The sequence below is a fragment of the Pseudonaja textilis genome, chromosome 16 (assembly GCF_049901715.1).
Source record: "Pseudonaja textilis isolate UNSWEBS1 chromosome 16, rPseTex1.2, whole genome shotgun sequence".
NCBI classification, from domain to species: Eukaryota; Metazoa; Chordata; class Lepidosauria; order Squamata; family Elapidae; genus Pseudonaja; species Pseudonaja textilis.
The window spans coordinates 6,147,564-6,160,509 of record NC_142005.1 but is presented as its reverse complement, the minus strand read 5'-3'; the positions used below and the strand labels follow the sequence as shown (position 1 = coordinate 6,160,509).

Sequence of the window (12,946 nt, the reverse complement as noted above, 5' to 3'; positions counted from 1 at the left end):
TCCCAGAATTCTCCAGCCAGTCCTGGGCATTCTGGGAAACCAACTCACTAAATCCAATTCACTGAAATGGCCACTAGATGGCAGCAAGGGAATTCACATCTCTTTGCCGCCCTCGAGTGGTCATCCAAAGCTTTGCCACTCCAATATGGTGACCGGGAGAACGTTGGGAGTGGAAGTCTCTACAAGTCTTAAAAGTTGGCCAAGATTGGAGACCTCTGATTTAGATCCAAGTAATTTTGAAAAGGGGTTGCGGTGCTTTGGGGCAGGAGAAGGGAAGGGGGGAAACTATACCACTTTAAATAAGAATAAAAAACTTTTACTAGGATTACTGCTGCTATTATTACTAGCACAATTATTATTAATTTGTAAAAGGAAATGGACTCAGGCCACTGTTGACTAAGCGCTTGGGTAACAGAAATAACAGAACAATAACAGTTGGAAGGGACCTTGGAGGTCATCCAGTCCAGCCTCCTGCTCAAGGTAGGAGTTCTTATATATTAAAGGGGAAAAAAAAGTATCAATAAAAAAAAGATTAGAAAAAGCAAATTTTAACTCAATATCCAAGTCTACAAATCTTAAAAAAGTGACTAAGGGTCGAAAACCCTGGTTTAAAATAGAAACACCTTTGTTCCTGGTTTAAAATGGAAACACTTTTGTTCCTGGTTTAAAATGCAAACATTTTGAAACCCTGGTTTAAATAAAAACACTTTTGTTCCTGGTTTAAAATGGAAACACTTTGAAACCCTGGTTTAAATAGAAACACTTTTATTCCTGGTTTAAAATGCAAACGCTTTTATTCCTCGGTCGGGGCAACCTCTGGGGTGGTCAGGGCTGACTTCCCACCTCCTCCTCCTCTTCCTCCTTACCTATCTTTGCCGTTCTGTATCGAGTTCTGGCCCAAGCTGGCGCGGTCCAGCATGGGGGAATTGCGGCTCCGATTTGTGCTGGTCGAGAGAACGCTGTTCTGCAAACGAGGAGAGACGCCAAGTGAGGGATGGCCGCCGGCCAGGGTTGGCATGCCGGCAGCAGATTTCCAACCCAGAAAAAAAGCCTCTAAGGTGGTCCTCGACTTACAACACTGCATCGAGTGACTGCTCAAAGTTACAACGGCACTGAAAAAAGGGACTTGCGACCGTTTTTCACACTTAATGACCGTTGTAGCATCCCCCACCCGTATGATCAAAATTCAGATGCTTGGGCACTGACTCATACTTATGACGGTTGCAATGTGATCTCCTTCTGCGACCTCCTGTCCACGGGGAAGCCAGATTAGCTTCACGACCGTGCTGATTAACTTAGCAGTGGCCCCAATTCACTTAGCAACGGGGGCAAGAAAAGTCGTAAAAGGAGGCAAAAACCGGCCTCCCAAATTATTTCACTGAGCCACACAGAGGTTGAGCCTCAATTGTGGCTGTTAAGTCAAGGACTACCTGTAATGCAGCCTTTATACGGGTACAGCAATACAGGCAGTCCTCGACTTATGACAACTTGCTTAGCGACCGTCTGAAGTTACGACAGACCTCCCCCTTCAAAAAAACGGTATTTATAACCCGGTTCTATGCAAGGATATCCCCGCCACCAATTAAATAACTATTTTTGGAGAACTTGGCTACTGACTGTTCAACTGATACGGCTCTTTTTTTGACACTTTCCGTACTTTTTAAGCTAAAAACATCCGCGCGAATCAACAGGCTCGCTTTACGATCCACGCGCTGTCCACCTTGTGACCCCACACCAAGACAGGTCCTGAGCTCAGCTTGGTCACGTGACTGCCTCGATTTACGGCGGTCACGTCTTAAGAGGATTCCATTAAGGCCATAGGTCAAGGACTACCCGGATAATAAATTCCTGAGTAGCCACCCTGGACAGGCGGTTATAGATTCAGCGATGGAGCTCCTCCCCCCCCGCAAAGCCCACAGGTGGGGAGGGGGGGTCTTCGGGCACTGACCGTGGAGGGCATCGGGGTGCTTTTCTTCCTCTCCAGGCTGGGCAGGGGGCTGGCGGGCACTTTGACGGTGCTTCCAGCCTTGCTACGCCCAGCCTCCCTCTCTTCTTCGGGCCTCTTGTTCTCAGCGTTGGCGGCCTGCGTTTTCTTGGAGTAAGACGTGGACGTCGGGAGGTTGGGTACTGCGGGCAGAGGAAAAGGAGAACAGTGAGGGCCTGGTGCAAGAAGGAGGGAGGGAGGGAGGGAGGAGGGCTGTCCTTTGGGGGCAAAAGAAGACCCCTCCCTCCCGAGACCCTCCCAAAGGTGAAACCCACCCACCCCCGGATGGCGACGATGAACTCATTAGGGTGGCCAAATCGAAAAGTTTCCAGGCGGTTTACGTCGAAAACTCAACAAGGGTGAAGGAAAATACTATTGTTTTGGTGTTGTTAGATGCCTTTTCATTGATTTATACACACACGCACACGATTGCACACCCACCCACCCACCCACATGTGTTTGGTGAACCCAAGGTGGCGACCTCACCCCCCCCCCATTTTTTGCATCACAACAACCCTGTGAGTTGGGGGTTGGGCTGAGAGAGAGGGACTGGCCCAAAGTCACCCGGTCAGCTTTCATGCTTAAGGCAGGACTAGAACTCACCGTCTCCTGGTGATTGGTCCAAAGACACCCATCCAGCTTTCATGGCTAAGGCAGGACTGGAACTCACCACCTCCCAGTAATTGGTCCAAAATCACCCATCCAGCTTTCATGCCTAGGGCGGGACGAGAACTCACTGTCTATGATTTCTAAGCCACCACCTTTACCACAACACGAAACTGGCTATCTATAATGCTGGGAGACGGTGAGTTCTAGTCCCACTTTAGGCATGAAAGCTGGCTGGGTGACTCTGGGCCAATCACCAGGAGACGGTGAGTTCTAGTCTCTTCCTTAGGCATGAAACAGCTGGGTGACTTGGGTGCAATCACCAGGAGACAGTGAGTTCTAGTCCTGCCTTAGGCAGGAAAGCCAGCTGGGTGACTTTGGGCCAATCACCAGGAGACTGGGAGTTCTAGTCTCTTCCTTAGGCATGAAACAGTTGGGTGACTTGGGTGCAATCACTAGGAGACAGTGAGTTCTAGTCCTGCCTTAGGCACAAAAGCCGGCTAGGTGACTCTGGGCCAATCACCAAGAGACTGGGAGTTCTAGTCCCACCTTAGGCATGAAAGCTGGCTGGGTAACTCTGGGCCAATCACCAGGAGACGGTGACTTCTAGTCTCTTCCTTAGGTATGAAATCCAGCTGGGTGACTTGGGTGCAATCACCAGGAGACAGTGAGTTCTAGTCCCGCCTTAGGCACGAAAGCTGGCTGGGTGACTTGCGGGCCATCATTCTCTCTCTCTCTCTCAGCCCAACCCACCTCACAGGGTTGTCGTTGTAGGGAAAAATAAGAGAAGGAAGGAATCTTCGACACCTTGAGTTACTTATAAAAAAAAAACCCCACGATAAAAGGTTGGGAATAGTCAATACAATCCCCTCCCCCCTCTAGTGCAGGACAGCCTCCCCGCTTGGCCCAGAACGAGGGGGACCCCCGGAGCGGAAGAAACTCACCCTGGTCACTTAAGCGGCGCTGCTTGGGGTTGGCGGAGATGCTGCGTTGTACCTTGTGCGAAGGGGAGGGGACCATGCTGTTGGCGAGCTCCGGCTGGGGGCGAGGCTTGAGGGTACTGCTGTCGTTGTCGAGCTGGAGGAGCAGGGAAAAAGGGGGTGGGGGGGATGTCAGAAAAGGCTCCAGCCCCCAGAGGGGGCTTCTCGCGCAAGCCCTCGCAGGCAGAGGTCCCCCCACCCAAAAAAGGAAGTGAAGATGTTTTCCGTTGCACGGAGGAAAAGAGAAGTTTATGCTGGGACTGCCGGAGCTTGGAACAGAAAACTTGGATTAACGAAAAAGGGGCGGCTTTCTTTTGGAACCGAAGCATCTGTTGCGACTGCGTTTGCTGCAAAAGAAATTAAAAGGTTTCTTCTTCCCATCTCTTTTCTTCTTTCTTTCTTCACTTTTTGTTTCATTTCTTCTTGCTTTCCATGAGTTTGTAATTGGTTTTGATCTTCTTTGCAAAACTTTGCAAACTTTTATCTTCTTTGCAAAGACTATCTCTTTCCTTCCTTCCTTCCCTCCCTCCTTCCTTCCATCCACACTCATCTCCTTCCTTCCTTCTTTCCCTTTCTATCCACCTGATCTCCTTCATTCCTCATTTCCATCTTCCTTCCTTCCATCCACACCTCATCTCATCTATCTCTTTCCTTCCTTCCTCTTCTATCCACACCTCATCTCCTTCCTTCCTTCCTTCTTTCCCTTTCTATCCACCTCATCTCCTTCATTCCTCATTTCCATCTTCCTTCCTTCCTTCCATCCACACCTCATCTCATCTATCTCTTTCCTTCCTTCCTCTTCTATCCCCACCTCATCTCCTTCATTCCTCATTTCCATCTTCCTTCCTTCCTTCCTTCCCTTCCCTTCCCCCTCCCTCTCTCTTTTACACTTCTTCCATCCAAAAAGGCATTTTAACCCTGCTTGTTCTCCATGGCTTATTTCTTTTTAAATTTTCCAGGGAGAGGATTGATGAACAAAAGGGGCATTTGAGACTTGCTGTGTGGAAAACGCAAACTGCAGGGAAAACTTTCTTAGAAGATGCACGAGGACCGGAAGGCTGCTAAGAAATAAAGAATAAAATCCTCTTCTCCAGGGATCTCCAGCGATATGACAAAAAGAGGTCCAGGGTTCCTCTCATTGCATTCAGCGGGGCGCCACCTGTCAATCACACGCTTAACCAGGGCAGCCTGGCATGGCAGATGCAAAATTCTATCCCTGCGAACGAGCAGCAGCCAGCAAGCCCAGGGGTGGGTGGAGGCAGCTGCCAACTGGAGGCAGGCGTTGGTGCCAGGTTGCCACACGCAGAGAGTAAGTTGGAAGCTTCTACTTAAGACATTCAGCAGAATTAACAGAATATTTGGAAGGGACCTGGGAGACCTTCTAGTCCAGCCCTCTGCTCAAGCAGGAAACCCTTTCAGACAAATGGCTGTCGTGATTCTCCTTAAAATCCTCCCGTGTTGGAGCACCCACAACGTGTGGAGGCCGGCTGTTCCGATGGCTAATTGTCCCCACTGTCAGGGAGCTTCTCAATTCCAGATCGCTTCTCTCCTTGACTAGTTTCCCTCCGTTGCTTCTTGTCCTGGAGAATAGCTTTGGCCCCCTCTTCTTTGGGGCAGCCCCTCAAATACTGCAAGACTGCTATCCTTTTTGGATATTGTACCCTAGGACTATTAATTAAGTGTTGTGCCTGAGGATCCTTGACTCTTGACGAATGTCTCTTTTCTTTTATGTACCCTGAGAGCATTTGCACCAAAGACAGATTCCTTGTGCGTCCAATCACACTTGGCTGATAAAGAATTCTATTCTATTCTATTTTTCTATTCCCTATTCTATTCTATTCTATTGTTTCTATTCTATTCTATTCTATTCTATTCTATTCTATTCTATTCCCTATTCTATTCTATTCCACTCCATTCCTTAATTCTATTCTATTCTATTCCATATTCTATTCTATTCCTTATTCTATTCTATTCCATATTCTATTCTGTTTTCTATTCCTTATTCTATTCTATTCTGTTTTCTATTCCTTATTCTATTCCTTATTCTATTCCTTATTCTATTCTATTCTATTCTATTCTATTCTATTCTATTCTATTCTATTCTATTCTGTTTTCTATTCTATTCTATTCTATTCTATTCTATTCTATTCTATTCTATTCTATTCTATTCTATTCTATTCCCTATTCTATTCTATTCTATTCTATTCTATTCTATTCCTTATTCTATTCCATTCCATTCCATTCTATATTCTATTCACTCTACTGTACTCTACTGTACTCTACTGTACTATCACCCCCGGTCCTCTTTTTTTATTAAACTGGACATACCCAGTTCCTACAACTGTTCTTCCTATGTTTTAACCTCCCGCCCCCTAATCCTCTTTGTTGCTCTTCTCTGCACCCTTTCCAGAGTCTCAACATAAACGGAAGAGCTGACTTCAACAGGAGATAAGCAACATGACTAACCAGCCTGCTTGCTTGTGTGTGTGTGTGTGGGTGGGTGGGTGTGCAAACCGCCCCTGCAGGTTGCCCTTCAGAAGCTAGACGCGTGTGGACAACCGCCTCCCCTCTCCTTCCAATCGCACTCACCTCTGAGTTTTTGTAGCCTAGCAGCAGGTACGTCGCCATCACTTCATTGTACTTCTGGCTGACTAAGGACTCTTGAATTTCTTCCCGGGTGTAGCCCATAGAAATCATGAGCTCTGGAGGGTGGAGGAGGAGGAGGGGGCAGGGGAGAAGAGGAGGAGGAGGAGGAGAGTCAAAACCATCTTGCAGGAAAGTTGCCACCCCTCCCCCAGTTGCTCAGAAGGTGAAAAGTCCCACCTAGCGATCATTCTCTCTCAGCCCAGTCCACCTCACAGGGTTGTCTTTGTAAGGGACACCCATCAAGTGAGGATCGCCAAAAACCCAGGGGTGCCAAGCTTCATTTCCTTGAGGGTCGCATCAGGTGACAGGATTCCAGCAGCTCCCCCCAATTTAATCACGAGTCTCGAGCCAAACTTCAAAAGGATTTATTGGGAGTTCACATGTCCGGGGCTGCCTGGGTGTAGCCAACTCTGAGACACATCATTCATTGCCACCCTTGACCCTGGTTTTCCCTCCACCCCCTGGGTGTATCGTAATTCATATTCTCCAATGGGACACCTCCATAGCCCAGAGTCATCCATCATGTTCTCCAGTTAGAATTTTGCGTGGCAGAAACTTTGATCACCTAGTTACTATCTTTGAAGACTATTTGCGGAATGCACTTTCGATTTCCAAGCTGCCGCACTGCTCCCCCCTCCCTTTTCGTTGGCAACTCTAACAAGACCAGAGAAATATTTTATGAGTTGACGTCGGGTTTGTGTTTGACCTTGGGAGGGGAAAACGTGGCAAAGGTGGGCGTGGCCAGCTCGACGCAACCCCGAATTTGGCCCGTGGGCCTTGAGTTTGGCACCCCTGGCCTGGCCTGACCCATCACCCTTCTCCTCACGTGGTTACCTGTCCGCCGGGGGTCCTTGTAGTCTGGCAGAGGTTCCACGTAAGGCTTCAATTCGTCGTCCTCGTGACCCACATTCATCCAGCGGTCTTTCATGATTTGCTGCAGGGGGGGGGGGAGGAGGAGAGGCAGATGTTTAGAACCACACAGTGTGTGTGTGTGTGGGTGGGGGACACAACGTTAACCGTTATGAACTTGTGGGCTTCAAATCCCACGCTGGGCTCAGGAATTCTGGGAGTTGAAGTCCACCAATCGTGTTATGGGGCCCACCGTTCTGACGTGGAGGGTGGATGGCTCAGAAGGTCTTCTGGTTTTTTTTTTGTTGTTGTTGTTTAAAGCAAGCACACAACTCATATTTCTGTTAGAAGGATATTAAAGTAAGAATCAGTGTTTTTTTTCCCCCAAAGCTGGAGCCTTTTTTTCTTTGAAAAGTGGAAATGCCACCACGGGACGTGGTGGTGGGAAGCTCCCTTTAGGTTAAGGTTGACTCAACCTTCCGTGGTGGGTAAAATGAGGACCCAGATTGTTGGGGGCAAGAGGCTGATTCTGTAAACTGCTTAGAGAGGGACAGAAAACACTGTGAAGTGGTATATAAATCTAAGTACCATTGCCCTCCCTCCCTCCCAGTGGTTAGAATCCAGAATTGCAGGCTGCCCACTGCCAGCAGTTCGATCCTGACTGGCTCAAGGTTGACTCAGCCCTCCATCCTTCCAAGTTCGGTAAAATGAGGACCCAGATTGTTGGGGGCCAGAGGCTGACTCTGTAAATCGCTTAGAGAGGGCTGCGAAGCAGGATATAAGTCTAAATACTATTGCCCTCCCTCCTTCCCTTCCCTCCCTCCCAATGGTTAGAATCCAGTACTTGCAGGCCTGCGGTGGCCAGAAAGTTCTGTAAAACGGGACAAAACTCATCTGGCAACTGTCCTGCTTAGGAACGTAAAATTTGGGCTCGACTGCGGTCGTAAGTTGAGGACTGCCTGTATGCCCGAGGGAAGAGAAACGAGACACACCAGTGTGCTTGAGCAGAGAACCAGCTCCGGTAAACAACAGGCAAGACGTGCCAACATTTCCAAAGGAGATTTTCTTTCTGCCTTGCATTCTCCTCCTCCCTCCCTCCCATCTTCCAGAAAAATCGGGGGCGTATTTGCTAATGTGTGTCCACCCACCCACCCTTGGGAAATCTGCTTGTCTGAAAAACGGCCCCCCCCCCCCCATTCCTGCTTTCAAATCCACGTGAACCCTCTTCACCCTGGAGTGGCAGAACGGATGCCTCGTGGTCAGCTGGTGTAAAACAGCCTCCCTGTTGGGAAAGCTTAAGGGAAAATAATAATAATAATAATAATAATAATAATAATAATAATAATAGGCTTGGGAAATTACCTCTTCACACCGGGAAGCCATTGGGGCCCTTGAAGCCAGACAAAAGCGGGGTGGCAAAGGAGCGGAAAATGAATGGGGCCTTCTCAGAACCAGCCAGGATGAGTTTCAGGAAATTAAAGAGTAAACCCGACAATAACAGTGGTGGCCAGAAACGGTTTGGCAAGTCAAAATGCTCAGGAAAACGGGAGGTGCTCCCTAAAAGTCACCCCGGTTGTTTAACACACGAGGCTAAGCCAGAATAGACCAGTTTTGGTCGCCACGATGTGAAAAAGACGTGGAGACTCTAGAAAAAGAGTGCAGAGAAGAGCAACAAAGAGGATTAGGGGACTGGAGGCTACAACATACGGAGAACGGCTGCAGGAATTGGGTATGTTTTGTTCGATGAAAAGAAGGACTAGGGGAGACCTGATAGCAGGGTTTCAATATTTCAGGGGCTGCCCCAAAGAAGAGAGGGGGGGCCAGCCTATTCTCCCAAGATCCTGGAGGCAAAGGATGGAAACTAATCAAGGAGAGGAGCAACCCGGAATTAAGGAAAAAAATTTCCTGACAGTGAGAGAACAGCAGAAGTTGTAGGTCCTTCAACACTGGAAGTTTTAAAGAAGAGATTGGGCAAGCATTTGTCTGAAGTGGTACAGGGTTTCTTGCCCGAGTAGAGCGCTGGACTATCAGATTAACCGAGTTGGAAGGGACCTTCTAGGTCATCTAGCCCAACCCCCAGCCCAACAATTTCTGACAGGTGGCAGTCCAGCCTCTTCTTGAAAGCCTCCAGGGATGAATCTCTCATATCTTCCAAAGGCAACTTATGTTCCATTAGTTGATTGTCCTAAGTTTCTCCTTATTTCCAGGTTGAATCTCTCCTTGTTCAGTTTCCATCCATTATTCCTTGTTTGGCGTTCAGGTGCTTTGGAGAATATCTTGACCCCCCCTTCCTCCTTTCTGGGGCAGCCCTTCAAATATTGGAAGATGCTCTCCTGCCTCCCCTGGTCCTTCTCTTCCCTGGACTAGCCAGGCCCAGTTCCTGCCACCGTTCATCCTTTCCAACTCTGTTATATTGTTCTGTTAAACCACAACTGGCTAGGTTTGCCCAGAGTTAACAATAAGCCATTGTTGATGAATCACAACAGCTGGACCCCAATCGCCGTGTTTTTAAAGCCGTGCTTTCGGAAAAAGACAAGAACGCCAGCAAGGGAGCCAGGATTCCTGTCGCTTTCGCTGAAGACGTTTGTTGAATCACCTCCGCCCAGCTTATTTTCTGCCTTTCTGAAGTGTGAAGAGGCCTTTTCTGATCCCAAAATCAGCAGCTATTCATGGCAGTGATTGATCGCCCCTGTAACAAAGGGAGAAGCTGGCGCCCGTTTCCCCACAACCACTAATTGTGAAATTAAATTTTGCAAGATCGTGATGGACTTGTTGATTGAACAACGCATTGTGCAAAGATCAATGCGCTCTGCTGAAATGAGCAACGAATCCGGTGATGGAAGAGCGCTTGGCTTTTGGCCCACGACTCTGTAACCATTAACAAGTAGTCCTCGACTTGAGACTACATCTGAGCCTAACATTCATGCAGTCGTTAAGTGAGTTTTGCCCCCATTTTACAATTCTTGCCGCCGTTGTTAAATGAATCGCTGCAGCTGTTCATTTAGTAACACGGTTGTTAAGTGAATCTGGGGGAGAGGAGAGGAGAGAGAAGGGAATGCAGAACATAGAACAGCAGAGTTGGAAAAGATCTTGGAGGTCATCTAGACCAACCCTCAGAACGAGTAGGAGAGGCTATAGCATTTCAGGCAAGGAGATGTCCAGCCTCTTCTTGAAAACCTCCAGTGATGGAGAAGCAAGGAAAGGGAGAGGAAAGGTGGAAGGAAGGGAAAAAGATGGAGGAAAGGAAAGGAGATAGAAAGGAAGGAAAGGAAAGAAGAAAAGGAGATAAAAGGAGAAAGAAAGGAAGATAGAAGGAAAGGAAAGGAAAGGAAAGAAGAAAAGGAAAGGAGGAATAAAGGAAGATAGAAGGAAAGGAAAGAAGAAGGAAAGAAAGATAGAAGGAAAGGGAAGGGAAGAGAAGGAGATAGAAAGGAAGGAAAGGAAAGAAGGAAAGGAGATAAAAGGAGAAAGAAAGGAAGACAGAAGGAAAGGAAAGGAAAGGAAAGAAGGAAAGGAGAAAGAAAGGAAGATAGAAGGAAAGGAGGAATAAAGAAAGATAGAAGGAAAGGAAAGGAAAGGAAAGAAGAAGGAAAAGAGATAGAAAAGAAGGAAAGAAAGATAGAAGGAAAGGGAAGGGAAAAGAAGGAGATAGAAAGGAAGGAAAGAAAGATAGAAGGAAAGAGAAAGGAAAGAAGGAAAGGAGATAAAAGGAGAAAGAAAGGAAGACAGAAGGAAAGGAAAGGAAAGGAAAGGAAAGGAAAGGAAAGGAGAAGGAAAGGAGAAAGAAAGGAAGATAGAAGGAAAGGAGGAATAAAGAAAGATAGAAGGAAAGGAAAGGAAAGGAAAGAAGAAGGAAAAGAGATAGAAAAGAAGGAAAGAAAGATAGAAGGAAAGGGAAGGGAAAAGAAGGAGATAGAAAGGAAGGAAAGAAAGATAGAAGGAAAGAGAAAGGAAAGAAGGAAAGGAGATAGAAAGGAAGAGAAGGAAAGAATGATAGAAGAAGGGAAGGGAAGGAAATTAGTAGAAGGGAAGGAGAAGAGAGGATAAATTTTGCACAAGGGGAGCCCATCCAAGGCCAGGGCAACCGCGGAAAGGCTGGGCTTCCCACGGGTGAGCGCCTGAGATTAATCCCGTGCGCCTCCAAAAGCAGCTTTGATTAACTGCCACGCAACAATCTTGAGAACATCCGGCAGGCGAGGAACAGTCAACCTTTGGGCAAGTCACGATCCGGACATCTGTTGATGAATTTTGGATGAGCCGGGCCACGTGGCTGCCGAAAGGGGCCCTGAGGTCAGGACTTCACGCGCACATGCAGGGTTTGCTGCATTAACTCACCACGTTCACACAACATACATGGGACCACCATTCACCAAACAGTCTGGCTTTTGGAAGGCCCAGAAAGATGAGCCAAGATTAATAGATAGTGGCTGGTAGGACAGCACTCCAGAGGGTGAATGTCATGGCCCAGAGGATCCTGGGTTGCCCTCTCCCCTCTTTGGAAGAGCTTCAGAGCTCCCGCTGCCTTAAGAAAGCTCAAAACATCCTCAAAGATCCATCTCATCCTGGGAATCCTTTTTTTGAACTATTATCACCTGGCAGACGATACAGGATAATAAAAACAAGGACAAATAGGCTGAAAAACAGCTTCTATCCCAGGACAGTAACTCTACCGAATTCTACTGTATAGTGCAACATCAATGCAATATCAGGGGTTTTTAATTCAATGTATAGCATGCGAAGGACGTGTGCTTGTATTTTATTTCCACAGTCATAAATTGGACACTGAAGATGGTATTTAATTTTGTTGCACGAGGGACAATGACAATAAAGTCAACGAAACTAAACATCACCCACCCACTTGGTGGCCAGGAGTCTTTCACTGCCCAGGCCGAGTGTGTGTTCTGTGAACTCCACCTACTGGTTACGTTTGTGCAAGACAACCAACCTAGTCAGGCGCTTTGCCAAGCACAGGGAGTCCTCCACTTATGACAGTTTGTTTAGTGACTGTTCAACGTTACAATGGCACTGGAAGGAAAAAAAAAAGGGACTTGGGGACCAATTTTCACACCTACGACCGTTGCAGTGTCCCCGTGGTCCAAATCCAGACACTTGGCCACTGACTCGTATTTATGACGGTCATGACATTTCTCCGGGGGGAGGGTTGTCACATGATCCCCTTTTGCGACCTTCCAACGAGTGAAGTCAACGGGGGGAGCCAAATTCACTTAACAACTGTGTGACTCTCTGAACAACTGCACTGATTCACTTAACAGCTATGGCAAAACTCACTTAATGAACGTCTTTCTTAGCGATGTAAACTTTGGGCTCCATTGTGGTCATTAAGTCGAGGGCTACCTGTAAACCCTTATCCCTCTTCATCAGAAAACAAACCATTACCAACATCTTAATCAAACGGGAAGCTGTTCCTTCTCACACCTTTAGCACTGGTGGAAAAAGGGCTAAGATAGCATCTCTGCTACAATCTATATATATCTATATAAAAACGAAATACCACTCAGGCATCATCACAAAATCTCCAGAACTGTAAAGCCTACAAACTTGAAATTTGGCACCTATGTTCCTCTTGGCTTCTAGGTGCTCACTAAGAAAGGATTTTTCCAAATGACCCTCAGAGCATTTAGAGTATTTCTTATATTATTATTATTATTATTATTATTATTATTATTATTATTATTATTATTATTATTAACAACACACTCTGATGCTAAGGAGCTCTACTCCCCCTCCCCACCTGAAAAAAAATCTGTTCCACGTGCAAAACACAAGCAGAGGAGAGGAGTTTCAGTTTCACAGCAACCAAGCAGCTTTAGTACAGAACGGTTGAGCTAAGCCACGCCCAGGCTCCTTGCTGTCTCCTTCT

The 12,946-nt window shown here is 47.1% G+C and overlaps 1 protein-coding gene across 16 annotated transcripts in view; it reads right to left on the bottom strand.

Annotated features, from left to right (window-relative positions):
• The window catches only part of MARK2 (microtubule affinity regulating kinase 2), a 118,129-nt gene that overhangs the window by 12,604 nt on the left and 92,579 nt on the right, over window positions 1-12,946 (bottom strand). For all 16 annotated transcript variants that reach the window (XM_087913647.1, XM_087913650.1, XM_087913657.1 and 13 more), the window contains exons 10-14: window positions 7,051-7,150; window positions 6,160-6,272; window positions 3,535-3,667; window positions 1,949-2,127; window positions 867-964 (exon numbers count right to left, since the gene is read on the bottom strand). In XM_087913647.1, coding sequence (XP_087769773.1) covers window positions 867-964; window positions 1,949-2,127; window positions 3,535-3,667; window positions 6,160-6,272; window positions 7,051-7,150 — 623 coding nt within the window. The remainder of the gene's footprint in view (window positions 1-866; window positions 965-1,948; window positions 2,128-3,534; window positions 3,668-6,159; window positions 6,273-7,050; window positions 7,151-12,946) is intronic.